The sequence below is a fragment of the Anarrhichthys ocellatus genome, unplaced genomic scaffold (assembly GCF_004355925.1).
Source record: "Anarrhichthys ocellatus isolate YVR2014 unplaced genomic scaffold, GSC_Weel_1.0 scaffold3, whole genome shotgun sequence".
NCBI lineage: Eukaryota > Metazoa > Chordata > Actinopteri > Perciformes > Anarhichadidae > Anarrhichthys > Anarrhichthys ocellatus.
In genome coordinates this window covers 13,510,444-13,522,713 of record NW_022280033.1, presented here as the reverse complement: position 1 = coordinate 13,522,713, position 12,270 = coordinate 13,510,444, and the positions used below count along the sequence as shown (strand labels likewise).

The window sequence follows — 12,270 nt, the reverse complement described above, 5'->3', positions numbered from 1 at the left end:
TCCCACTGGCTTTTTGTTGAGGGAACGACTGACAGTAAGATTGTCACTTTCATTTTGATTCTATAAACTTATACACTGACTTTCAAGCAACATTTAGGAGTACCAGTCATGTTCTACTTAACCTTTCAACAAATATCACTGTAAACATGCCCGAGTGGCCATGGAGGCAAATGAAGAGTTCAGAAGTCCAGAGTAGTTTCAGAAGATGCTTCTTTTATTTTTAAAAGGTCGACCATCGCACCAACATTGACACCAGTATCTAGTTGCCTTCACTACTCCCCACACAAACAAAAATGAGGCCCTTATATACACACCTGGTCCAGCTAATTGGACCAGCCCTGACATCTACGGGTAAGTATATGCATACATATATGTCGAATAAATATTTACCAGATTTTACCCACACCACAAGTATCTATAATAATGAACAACTAATTAGAATTCCTATAAATAAAGTAAATAATAAACACCATCATTTATCTAACTAAACACAGCAACACCTATTTTCACTTCCCCCTACCTGCTTCCTGAAGTGAGTATTTCCCAGAACTATAAATGGGTGCTCGAGCCCCCGGGGAAGTATTTTGCCTGAACACCCTGGGAAGAGGAAACAGGCAGAGGTAAGTTGTTGCAATATATACACGATAATGTTCTGCCACATAGACATTTACTACAGTCAAGTCTAATCACTTTGTCACTGACTGCAGTTGTCCGTTTGTTGGCAGGGAGAACAACAGGACCAGCTTTGTGTCCTAGCTGTGCACATGGCTCCCAGCATCCACAGTCCCACAATAAATACATACAATAAACATGTGTGTTCCTTGACTCCATCACACCCTATCTCGCACACTATCCGTGGTCTAAGTAACGGCGGTGCGTCGTTACAATCACATTTCAAATTCGCTTTCATTTTCTGAATATAGTTTATATGGAACAACACAAACTCCTGGCTGCAATATAACCAAACAAAGGATACTGTCATCCGTAGCAATATTTGTCTCTCCTCGGGTGACCTTTGACCTTATTGTTACTCCACATTATGTGACACCCAATTGTTTCAGGTTGCAAGAGGATTGACATAAAAAACTAATTTCACCCAAGTAACATTTGTGTAGGAAAGGAAGTTTGTTTCTGTTTGTTAAATTCATTTTGACCTTTACTTAACCTGAAATAATGACCTCTACTTTTATGGGCATTATAAGTAAATTTCTCTGTGTATTATCTTGAAAATATGTATTCTTATAACATATTAACATTCTGTCACTTCTTTGGATTGAAGTGGACTTTTTCTGATTGAAAATGTATTCCTTCCACCAAAATATATTTGGTGTCCCATATGCATTTATACATACAGTATAGCTCCATGTATATCGTATACATGGTGCCATGACCAACAAGCCATGACATAACATAACACATAGAGCTATAATAACATCTTGCATACGATATTAGTCATTTTATATAATATTCATTAATATATTTATTGCCAACGGAACAATATAGCTGTCAGGCATATAGCCTTCTGATTGTTTGAGCTGTGTGAATAACAGTGTTTATTATTGTATTACTGTGCATGTATTCTTTTTTTTTAACTGAATTGAAAGCTATACGCTACAATATTCTAAAAGGATGTTTGTAATTTCAGTCTTACTTTAATCTTTATCTACCTCCTAACACTATCTACCTCTGAACAGCATGTATTTGATTTGATCCCCGCTGTCTTCAGCGCCTCTAGCCGCAGAGTGTGGGGGTGCTGGCTGGGTGAGAGCGGTGGCCCCTCCTCCTGTAGGGGCTGGTCTATCCTGTACTGTGTGCAGCGGAGAGGGCTGGACCTGGACCTGGACCTGCGCTCCTGGCTACTAAACCACTGCCCCCTTTCACAGATTTATACAATTATCACTATCGGACCTGATTTGAAGGAGCCGTAAATTGCCTTGAAATCGGCGGTGAGTTTTTTCTTTCTTTCGCTGAACGTGTTAATTTAGCCATATTGAGATTAACGGTGTCTCATGGTTTTATTGTAGTGTAGGCCACCGTGCGGTTTGTGTGATTTAGTAAACTAGTGTAGCACTAATAAGAGTCGACACAGTGACAGCTGTCATATTCAGGCACACAGATTTAATTCAGCTCTGACATCCAGTGTAAAATGAGTGTGATTGTGTTGTAAACATATGTATTGTGGCAGGCTGCGGGCATGATCGCATAAAAAGACAGGCCTGCTTGTACTGCTGAACAGGTGCTGTAAACAATCTAAGCCTGCGTGACATGCTGTGACTTTTGCAAGTAACAGGCCTATGAATTCACAAAGCAGCCAACATATGTGCAGCATGCTTCTGTCTGTTTGAGGGTGGTGGGGACGCCAGTGTTTGACAGACAGACATGGTTGTTTTAGGGCTTTGTTGAGGTTGAAGTCCTTTAGATGACATCATCAACACAGGAATGCATGGCTCAGCTTTTCCCTAACGTGAAGAATAGATGTATCCTTTTGGTCATTGGCCAGCAGTAGTCTCTGTCTCGCTGTTAGACAGAGCAGAGGGACATTCCTGCAGTCTCTAAACCCATGAGAGGCCTCAGGGTGCAAGGGGGGTAGTTCTATAAACAATGTCCTTGCCTGCAGAATTGTTCCTATCAAATGCATAGCCAGTTTTGCACAGCAACACATCCTTCTTTTATTTATTTAAACTAAACTCAGTCATTTTTTTGCTCATGGATTCTCCCGGTCTCTCACCACTCATCCAAGTTTTACCCTCTTACTTGACTGTTAACTGAACTGAGCTCATTAGGATTCTTGTCCAGTTGAGCAGTGTAATATAAAAGATCATCCAATGTCCCCGTTTTTACTTCTTCACAGATTCAGATGGGGATAGCCAAGTAAAAACGTTTAATCTAACAAACAGCCAGCATATTTGGTTCTTTTTATCCCCTGGTTTCCCCACAAAGCTATTATGTCCTCACTTGAGACGTGACTGGAAGTTGTGAAACTGTCCGACATAGAAAAGCAAGTGCATTCAGGGAGGAGAAGGATACCCCCGCTGAGTGGTGAACACTAACGTCCATTAGGGCTGCACAAGCTTCTGCAGTGCAGATCCAAATTATTTGAAGAAGAAAGCACTTTATATTTATCTGAGCCAAAGCTTTGGTGAATGACCCTTCTCTCACACTCTCCCTCTTTTTTTTTTTTTGTCTCATTCTCCCTCTCAGCCTGCCCATACAGACAAGGTATCATGTTTCAAAGTGCTTTTGTTATTCCTGGGCTTGCTGTGTTTAAGGTGTTATCTTGTCTCACGTCCCTCAGAAATAGCTTTTCGTCTGTTCATATTTTCTGTACGTCTATTATTTCTCAGCTGGGCTTCTAACTGAAATTTACATTGCAGAGCATTTACTTTTATTATACATGACAATTATTAGTTGCAGGATTTGCCTGTTGCAGGGCGGTAGCCAGGACACTAGAAATACTGAGGTCACAAGTCCCACCAATGCAGGCCCACCACTCTCAGGGCAGCTAAAATACCCATCATGTTGTTTTTAATTGTAGACTGTAAAATCCCCTCAGGTTGCTAAACCTACACATTCAATAAATGAACAAATGGAGTACCAGGGACCTGAAATGCATAAAAGAATCTTTATCACCAGTATGAACATTCATTTTTTTCACACACGCTCCCACACTTGATTGCTGTGTTGTAACCCTTAGACAAGAGTGTGTCGCCGATTAGCTCTCTGCTATTTATAGACGGCACTGTGCATACTCACACAGCCCCATATTTTTATCTCACACTAGTATGTATCCAACCGGAGGGATATCTGCAACCATACAGGCCAACAGGCTACGAGCTGAAGGCATGGGCTCCAAGGAGCAGGCTGTACACTTCTCCAACCAGGACTACGAGGCACTGAAGCAGGAATGTTTGGAGTCCGGCTGCTTGTTTGAAGACTCCTATTTCCCCGCTGAGCCTCCATCCTTAGGTTTCAAGGAGCTCGCCCCCTATTCCTCCAAAACTAAGGATGTGGAGTGGATGAGGCCCCCGGTGAGTGGTGACTACTAATGCATGAAACGATATTGATAGTAGGACACAAGATAACATATGTACTTTTTCTACACCCACATACAGATGAAAGTATGTTTTTAAGACACAGATTCCAGACCTAAAGCTGGATATAAAGTGGAAATAGCTCACTCATCATTCTTTGGATAGCTGCTCATGTAACAGTTCTCCACAGCAAGCATGTGGTTCTGACTCTCAGATAAACATATCATATAAACAGACGTATCCTATGACATTGTGTTTGTTCATGTCTGCAAACTCGGACAGAACAGGACAAGTAGGGACAGTAACCTCTCGGGCCGCTGCAGCTGTTGGCATCGCATGGCATTCCCTGACCACTCCCTCGCTCCCGACATTTGTTTACAGTGCTTCATTAAGACACAGGAAAGTTGACGTGTAGATGCAAGAATAGCGATGGTTGCCTTTTAAAGCAGATCGTGAAACGGTTGACTAGTCTGAATTCTGAGACTTTGACGTATTTGATTGTCACCCAGACATTTCATTTCTCCATAGGAACTGACCGACGATCCTCAGTTCATCGTGGGTGGTGCTACCAGAACTGACATCTGTCAGGGAGCGCTGGGTGAGCCCTTGTTGTTAATGTTGAATCTGCCCTGAAAAAAAAAAAAAAAACGAGACAGAATTGGATAATTAGATTCTTCTCACTTGCAGGCGACTGCTGGCTCTTAGCAGCCATCGGCTCTCTCACCCTGAATGAGAAGCTTCTTCATCGGGTTGTCCCTCATGGCCAGTCCTTCCAAGATGATTATGCCGGAATCTTCCACTTTCAGGTACTTCAAGATCTTCCATGCACTGCACAGCAAGTGTAAGGCAAGCAGTTTAGGTTGATGGAGTTGTTGATTATTGCTCTGTGTTGCAGTTCTGGCAGTTCGGCGAGTGGGTGGATGTTGTGATAGATGACAGACTGCCTGTCAAAGACGGCGAGCTCATGTTTGTCCATTCCGCTGAGGGCAATGAATTCTGGAGTGCACTCCTGGAGAAGGCTTACGCTAAGTAGGTATTAAAAGAGCCTACCCAGATATTAAATTATTCAGCGTGAGTGTATGCAGTAGGAAGTTGTAAGTTACAAGCGTGTTTTCACTGTGGCTTCAGGCTAAATGGCTCCTATGAGGCTCTGTCCGGAGGAAGCACCACTGAAGGGTTCGAGGACTTCACAGGTGGTGTGTCTGAGATGTACGAGCTCCGCAGTGCTCCTAGAGATCTGCACAGGATAATTGGCAAAGCCCTGGAGAGAGGCTCTCTGCTGGGCTGCTCCATCGATGTGAGTGCTGAGCACGCTGGCACGCCACCAAGGCAGGCAGATCAATGTTGTGCCATCCTGAGAAAGCCAATAACATCAAAAGCATTTCTATTTAATTCTGTGCCAGTCAATGCGGTAATCATGTTTTCATATTATTGCAGATCACCAGTGCCTTCGACATGGAGGCTGTTACATTCAAGAAGCTTGTGAAGGGCCACGCCTACTCTGTCACTGGACTGAAGGAGGTCTGTCTGTGTATGACTCTGTTGTCTTTAATCGGTTACCCTAATGAATAATACTAATGGTCTTAAGTTGGCCATAAACTCCGTGCGTTATGTAGGTTGATTTCCGCGGCAACATGGAACGCCTAATCCGAATACGTAACCCTTGGGGTCAGGTGGAGTGGACTGGTGCCTGGAGTGACAAGTGAGTTAATAAATGTCTTTGTGTACTGAGTATTTTTCCATCCCTGTTTTTGTTTGGTTAATGTCTTCTTTTGTGACTGTTAAATCTCTTTCTAAACGTTTATTCCGGTCTATTTGTCTTGTTGTGTGTAGTTCTCCTGAATGGGATGAGATTGACCCGTCTGAACAAGAGGACCTGCACCTGAAGATGGAAGACGGGGAGTTTTGGTAAGATGTCCCAGGTGCTGTTGTACCGTAGAGCAATATTATGTACTGTTGGTATTTTAAAGGACTAGTTTGACATTTTGGGAAAAACACCCATTCACTTCCTTGCAGAGAGTGACATGAGAAGATTGATACCACTCAATCACCTGACTCTCGCCAAGAAAGGGAATGAGCGTATATACGTATATATCCCAAAATGTCAAACTATTCTTCTAAAAAGGTTGCATTCAGCTTTCTGACCCTAAACTCATATTTTGATCTTCCAGGATGTCCTTCAGTGAATTCAAGACGCAGTTTTCTCGGCTAGAGATCTGTAACTTGACTCCTGATGCCTTGAGTGAGGAAGGTCTCGGCTACTGGAACAACATCAAGTTCTACGGCGCGTGGCGGAAAGGCAGCACCGCCGGAGGCTGCAGGAACAATCCCAGTGAGTCCCGACCGTACGTCACAGACAAAAAAAAAGCCTTTCAAGTATACATGCTGACATAGACTATGAAACAGGCTAACACAAGTGCACCATCTGTGCAGACACGTTTTGGATCAACCCTCAGTACAAGATCACGTTGCTGGAGGAGGATGATGACGACCCAGAGGATGGTGAGGCGGCGTGCAGTTTTCTAGTAGCTCTCATGCAGAAGGACCGCCGCAGATATCGGCGCCATGGTCAGGACATGCACACGATTGGCTTTGCTCTTTATGAGGTGAGAATAGAGAAAATCAGTACTGTCCCTTTGCCCTTCTCATAGTTACAGTACATTACATTATTACTTTAAGTTTTTCCTCAGCTCATTAATGTTGTTTTTCCCTTCTTTTGTGCAGATTCCAGAAGAGGTAGGCAGAGCATCGATTACTAAAACATTGTGTTCATCACATACATTCTTTTTATTAAAATCACACACTTGCATCGTGATTGAGATATTCATTCTATTTCAACATGTTTTAAATTAGTTAGAAATTAAAAATAAACACTGTGTTATGCTTTGTGAAATGGTGTAAAGTATATATGATTTCAATTAAATTGACATAAAATCATGCACCTGCATCTCTTATGTATTGTTTCCTACTGCCGATAGTACAGAGGCTGCCAGAATGTCCATTTGAAGAAAGATTTCTTTTTGAAACATTCATCGTGCGCTCGCTCTGAGACCTTCATCAACCTGCGGGAGGTGAGCACGCGGCTCCGTCTGCCCCCTGGAGAGTACCTCATCGTCCCCTCCACCTATGAGGCCAGTAAGGAGGCTGACTTCGTCCTCAGAGTCTTCACTGAGAAGCAATCAGAAACAGAGTATGTGGGTTTTTTTTGCATGTGATTTTAATGTTGATTTAAGTATTTATAACGTAATCTCATGTTTGTTTTTGTCCATTGCAGAGAACTGGATGATGAAATCTCTGCCGATTTAGGAGATGATGTACGTATCAGTAAGACACTAAAACTAATATGTTACATACTATTCTCTATGAATATTAGAAAATAACTAGAACCCTGATCGTAAACCAAAGCCTTTTGTATTTGTGGTTTCCTATAGGATGAAATAACTGAAGACGACATCGATGACTCTTTTAAGTCCATGTTCGCCCAGCTAGCAGGAGAGGTAAGTCTGAAAAACAGATCAGTCTTGTTTTGCATCTCTATTTGCATTTGTACTTGCTAAGACTGCTCAAATGATTTATGTATTATAATGTTGTTAATGGCAATAGTAGTATTATTGTGGTATTTTAGATAACATCTAAAGATCCAAAATGGCATCCGCCTTGTTTATGGTGGGGAAATAAAGTAAATCAAGTCATTCTTTCTCTTTTCTTGTCCTCTGTGCTTTTTCAGGACATGGAGATTTCTATTCACGAGCTTCGGACCATTCTGAACAGAGTCATCACCAGGCGTGAGTTTTCTGTTTATTTTCAGTTTACAATTCATAGCTACTGGAAAATGTACATACTAGTAATAGATCTTCCACTACGGTATTACATTCTGCTGTGGAGTGTTCACCATGATGTTAAACTCATTTTAGGTCACGGGCACATCTTTCTCTTTCTTTTAGTGTAAAACATTACAAGTACATTCTGACAACGTTCACAATTAATGAACAATCCATTTAGAAAACAGATCATGAACAGCCTGAGATTTCCGTTGAAAATTTGAATCAATGACTTTTCAGCTAATTTTACACTTTACAATGTCATCCAGTGGGCAGGATTTACCCTTTGGCGGGCCGATTCTGGCCCTCGGCTGTATGTTTGACACCCCTGGTGTTGACCATTTATTTCCTGGACTGCCTCTATTACAAGGCCTCTGTGCCACTGTGTCTTTGTAGACCAGACTGTTTCAGACGAGTGTTTCTGCTGTTTCAGACAAAGATCTGAAGACTGATGGCTTCAGTATGGAGTCATGCAGGACCATGGTCAACCTGATGGACGTATCCTCTTGAGTTAACAGGCAGGAATGGATCAAAAATGTTGTTACATTGATTTGATCAGAAACAAATAAAACATGCATTTAGCATGCTTGTGATTGTTTGTATGTGGTTTCACCCCTTGACATCGCGTTTACCAGAAAGATGGTAGTGCTCGTTTAGGGCTGGTGGAGTTCCAGATCCTCTGGAACAAAATCCGAAAGTGGCTGGTAAATAAATAACAAAGTCAAAGGAACAGTATTCACACTTAGATTCTCTAAATTTCGATTAACATTTTATTCTCTGTCTTCCAGGTCATTTTTAGAGATTTTGACCTCGACAAGTCGGGTGCCATGAGCTCATATGAGATGCGTCTTGCTGTGGAGGCAGCAGGTATAATGCTCTTAAGCATAATTTCCACAATGATTTGCTGTAAACGCACTCAGAGATGATAAAGTGTAACATTTCCTTTCATTTTCATTGTCATCCTGTGTAGGTTTTAAACTGAATAACAGACTGAACCAGATTCTGGTAGCCCGGTATGCAGAGAACGAGATGGTTGACTTTGACAACTTCATCTGCTGCTTGGTCAAGCTTGAAGCCATGTTTAGTGAGTATTAATGTAATACATGCTATTCTAAATGTATACTGTGGGTTTGCAGACAAGAATACTCGTAAAAGTATTAATTGTGACACTTTAACAGGGTCTTTCCAGCAGTTTGACAAGGAGGGATCAGGAGAGGCTGAAATGAATGTCACAGAGGTGAGTTCTGTTTAAAAACTAAATCTCAATACATTCTGTCAGTCTTTCTGTTCTGTCTATCTAATTGTATTTCTTGTATTGCCAGTGGCTTTACCTGACAATGTGTGGTTGAAGAGGGCCTTCTTCGCTGGAGGGAGATATAGAGTAAAGGCACAGTGCCTGCAAATTGCGAACCCGGGGAACTGATGATCCATCAACCTTAGCGACCTTTAACACATCACACCTCAGCGTACGTAAAATACAAATATAGCTGTATAATATTAAGCAAAGTCCAATCAAGCCAAGTGTCTCCCGGACAAATTTTAGAAAACTATGCAAACCTGCAGTAGGAAATAGTCAGTGTGCCACATTGATCTGTCATCTCTGTAAAAACAGCATGTCTCTGACTCTGTGCATGACAAAAATCACTAGCTATAATGTGCCTTGTTGCAATTTGATTCACTAACAATTTCACTGTTCTCATTATTTCAAACTCACTAAAAGCTGTTCTGCCAAGGAACACATAGAAGAAATCTGAAGAAGCCTGTTACTGTAATGATGCTTTACAATGTGATGTTTTATAGTTTCTCTGCACTCATGTTTCCACTTTGTCCTAATTTTAGAGCAGAACGATTAATAAGATTGAACACCTCAGTGTTGAGTTGGTAGTTCCATGATTTTACCTGTAGATGGCAGTACAGATCTAATGTAAAGTTTAGCCTGTTAATATATTACACAACTATTTTTCTTTAGTTGAAGTTGAAATTTAGCATCTGAACTTTGTTTAGCTTTACTTGTTTTTATTTTGCACTGAGGATTTAGTTTTAGGAAGATGCTACTGAAGTTGCCTCACATTTGTGAGAAGTACTATATTTCAGTCCACTCAAGTAACATTTACAGGGATCACATGATACTTAATGCCTTATAAATCACACTATGATTTTATAAACAGCGATTAAAAGTATGCTCGTTATGCGTTTTGTGTCGTAAATGTATGTTGTGCCTTCAATAAAATATTACCCTGACGGTTCATACTTTCCCAGTTTGTTCATTGTATTCATAACATGAGTTTGACCCACATTTGGCTGCTCAAACTTCCCCAGAAGCTGATATGCTATGCCTTTTAAGCTAAAGGTTATATTTATTGTAAGCACAGAGAGGCCTCCGTGAAATGCCAAGCATGTCGACAAAGGCTCGAGCTCGTTACATACATTGACAACAGAATACTGTAGAGACAATTGTGGCTGGGTGTATGCTCCCTTTATTGAAAACATACAATCGTAAAATGTTCATAAACCCCAAGCAGATGTGAAATATACAGTATATATCAAATCACAGCACAGAATTGTGTTATTACACAAATGAATTAGCAATTGCCAGGACTTTCGAGTAATCTCCGTCCACTTTACGTAGATGTGTGGGTAAAGGGACCTTAATCCTTGTTCCTGTAGGATTTCCATTGTCCTCAATCAGAACAACATTGTTTGAATCAAAGCGTGGACTCATGCGTTCTCCAGGCATTTTGTGTCCAACGATTAGTGCTTTCTTCTTCTGTCCTTTGATGGCAAGCAACACTCTGTCACCAACTTTCCCTACGCCGTTCTTGGTGTAGACATGGATAACTCTCGGGGGGCGGTGCCATGGTGTATTTCCAAGGGAGCTGTTGTCCACAACGCGCACTCTTGTCATTTTCTGAATGGCTGCTGCAACAGCAGACACACTGAATAGACAAAAAAAAAAAGAAGTGAATTGCTTGATGACTACAACTCTCCTCCAGAGACCCAGCAGTCATGCAAGAAACTTACTTTTCTATGAGGTAAAGCAAAACTTCACCCTTTGATAGAATAAGTTGCTTCTTAGGATGAACATTGGAGACTGCTCCATAAACAGTGAATAAAGTGTGTTATAAAGTTTAATCAATTAATCAAAATGATGTATTATGGTCACCCACTACTGTAAATTATTTGGCTCCGGCCCACAGCTGTAATATCTAACCAGAAGAAATGCTTAGATATTTAATATTTGTGTGCGATAGGGCTCAAACACAATGATAATAATAAATCAACTTGGTATCAACTATTATAAGCACAACTCCATGGAATAAACCAGACTCTACGTTTTATCAAAAATGTTTATATATTGGGCGCAAGATGTCTCCTACTACACTGAAAAAGTTAATTCTCAGTGTGTGTTTGTGTGTATGCAATGTGTATTAGAGGCTTCAGGTTTCCTCAGACTAATAGATGCAGTTATAAGGCTGATGCAGGACATGGCTGTATTAAAGCGAAGAACCACGTCTTACACTAACGTTAGATTTCAAGTGACCACAGAGAAACGTTTCTCCTTCAGCAGGTGAACATAAAAACAGTCTTCTAGTGTTCAACTCTGCGCATGTATGATTTTGCAGAATGAAGGTCAAACATCCATTTTAAGTTACAATAAACAAACATTATGCTGAGGAATGTCACTGCTATAGTTATGGCTGCGGCACTATATTGTTCATCGATCTGAGTCGGTTTAACAACTTAAATAAAATGTGTTAAAAACAATCAGACCACACAGCTGTCAGGTCTTAACGGGCTGTAACATTTACAATAACTTACCTAAAAGTCCTTGGCTGAATCATTGAAGATGACTCTGCAAGGAGCCCGGTAAGGGATCTTGACAGCAGGTGGAGAGCCATAATTATAGCGAATGATGTGGCAACTAGAAAGAGAAGTTATGTATGGTTATCAGCTAATAAGCTACTACAGGGCTTGCTAAAGATATCGCTAGCATTAGCTAACAATCACGTGGCATCAATCAGTCGAGTAACGAAGCAGAATCATTTTGTTTGTAGTATTTTCCCCGAATACACTAATACCGAAATAATTGTGTTAAAAGCATCAAGGATTAAGAATGAAATATCTATATTGTTAAATCCTTATTTCACGCTCCATGCCAATGTCATAAGCGACGCGTCAGCAATACGCGACCAACCGACTTTAGCCGAGCTAGCTGATAAACACAACATGCATTCACTTATGAGAAATAAATACTTCTCTCTGCAAATGATAAGCTGTACTTTGGTTTGATGAATGTTGTTAAATGTCAACCGTTTGTATTTGTAAAAGAGTATCTGACATACCGCAAAAAAGCGGCTACCGCCCCCAGTTAGCTTGTTGTTTGTTACTTTCTCAAACGTCATATAAACGCGCTGGGG

General features: G+C 41.0%; 2 protein-coding genes across 2 annotated transcripts; one reads left to right on the top strand and one right to left on the bottom strand.

The window, feature by feature from the left end:
• The first annotated feature begins 1,805 nt into the window (after window positions 1-1,805).
• Window positions 1,806-10,362, top strand: LOC116400613 (calpain-1 catalytic subunit-like). The gene is made up of 22 exons (XM_031878533.1): window positions 1,806-1,946; window positions 3,782-4,028; window positions 4,560-4,629; window positions 4,719-4,837; window positions 4,927-5,060; window positions 5,160-5,328; window positions 5,469-5,552; window positions 5,648-5,733; window positions 5,865-5,939; window positions 6,203-6,363; window positions 6,465-6,637; window positions 6,756-6,767; window positions 7,010-7,221; window positions 7,306-7,345; window positions 7,463-7,528; window positions 7,759-7,816; window positions 8,286-8,350; window positions 8,488-8,556; window positions 8,641-8,719; window positions 8,823-8,936; window positions 9,031-9,089; window positions 9,175-10,362. Exons 2-22 carry the CDS (start codon window positions 3,783-3,785, stop codon window positions 9,199-9,201), a joined length of 2,118 nt encoding a protein of 705 aa, XP_031734393.1. The 5' UTR covers window positions 1,806-1,946; window position 3,782; the 3' UTR covers window positions 9,202-10,362.
• On the bottom strand, window positions 9,507-12,262 carry mrpl14 (mitochondrial ribosomal protein L14). The gene is made up of 3 exons (XM_031878545.1): window positions 12,196-12,262; window positions 11,672-11,774; window positions 9,507-10,788 (listed from the first exon to the last, which is right to left on the bottom strand). Exons 2-3 carry the CDS (start codon window positions 11,749-11,751, stop codon window positions 10,422-10,424), a joined length of 447 nt encoding a protein of 148 aa, XP_031734405.1. The 5' UTR covers window positions 11,752-11,774; window positions 12,196-12,262; the 3' UTR covers window positions 9,507-10,421.
• Window positions 12,263-12,270: the final 8 nt, after the last annotated feature.

Coding starts and splice junctions, on each gene's coding strand:
- mrpl14 (XM_031878545.1), bottom strand. CDS start 11,751: ATGGCTCTCCACCTGCTGTCAAGATCCCTTACCGGGCTCCTTGCAGAG. Junction 10,789..11,671: donor ATTCAGCCAAGGACTTTTAG/GTAAGTTATTGT, acceptor TTGTCTATTCAG/TGTGTCTGCTGTTGCAGCAG.
- LOC116400613 (XM_031878533.1), top strand. CDS start 3,783: ATGTATCCAACCGGAGGGATATCTGCAACCATACAGGCCAACAGGCTA. Junction 5,553..5,647: donor CTGTCACTGGACTGAAGGAG/GTCTGTCTGTGT, acceptor TGCGTTATGTAG/GTTGATTTCCGCGGCAACAT. Junction 8,351..8,487: donor CCATGGTCAACCTGATGGAC/GTATCCTCTTGA, acceptor CGCGTTTACCAG/AAAGATGGTAGTGCTCGTTT.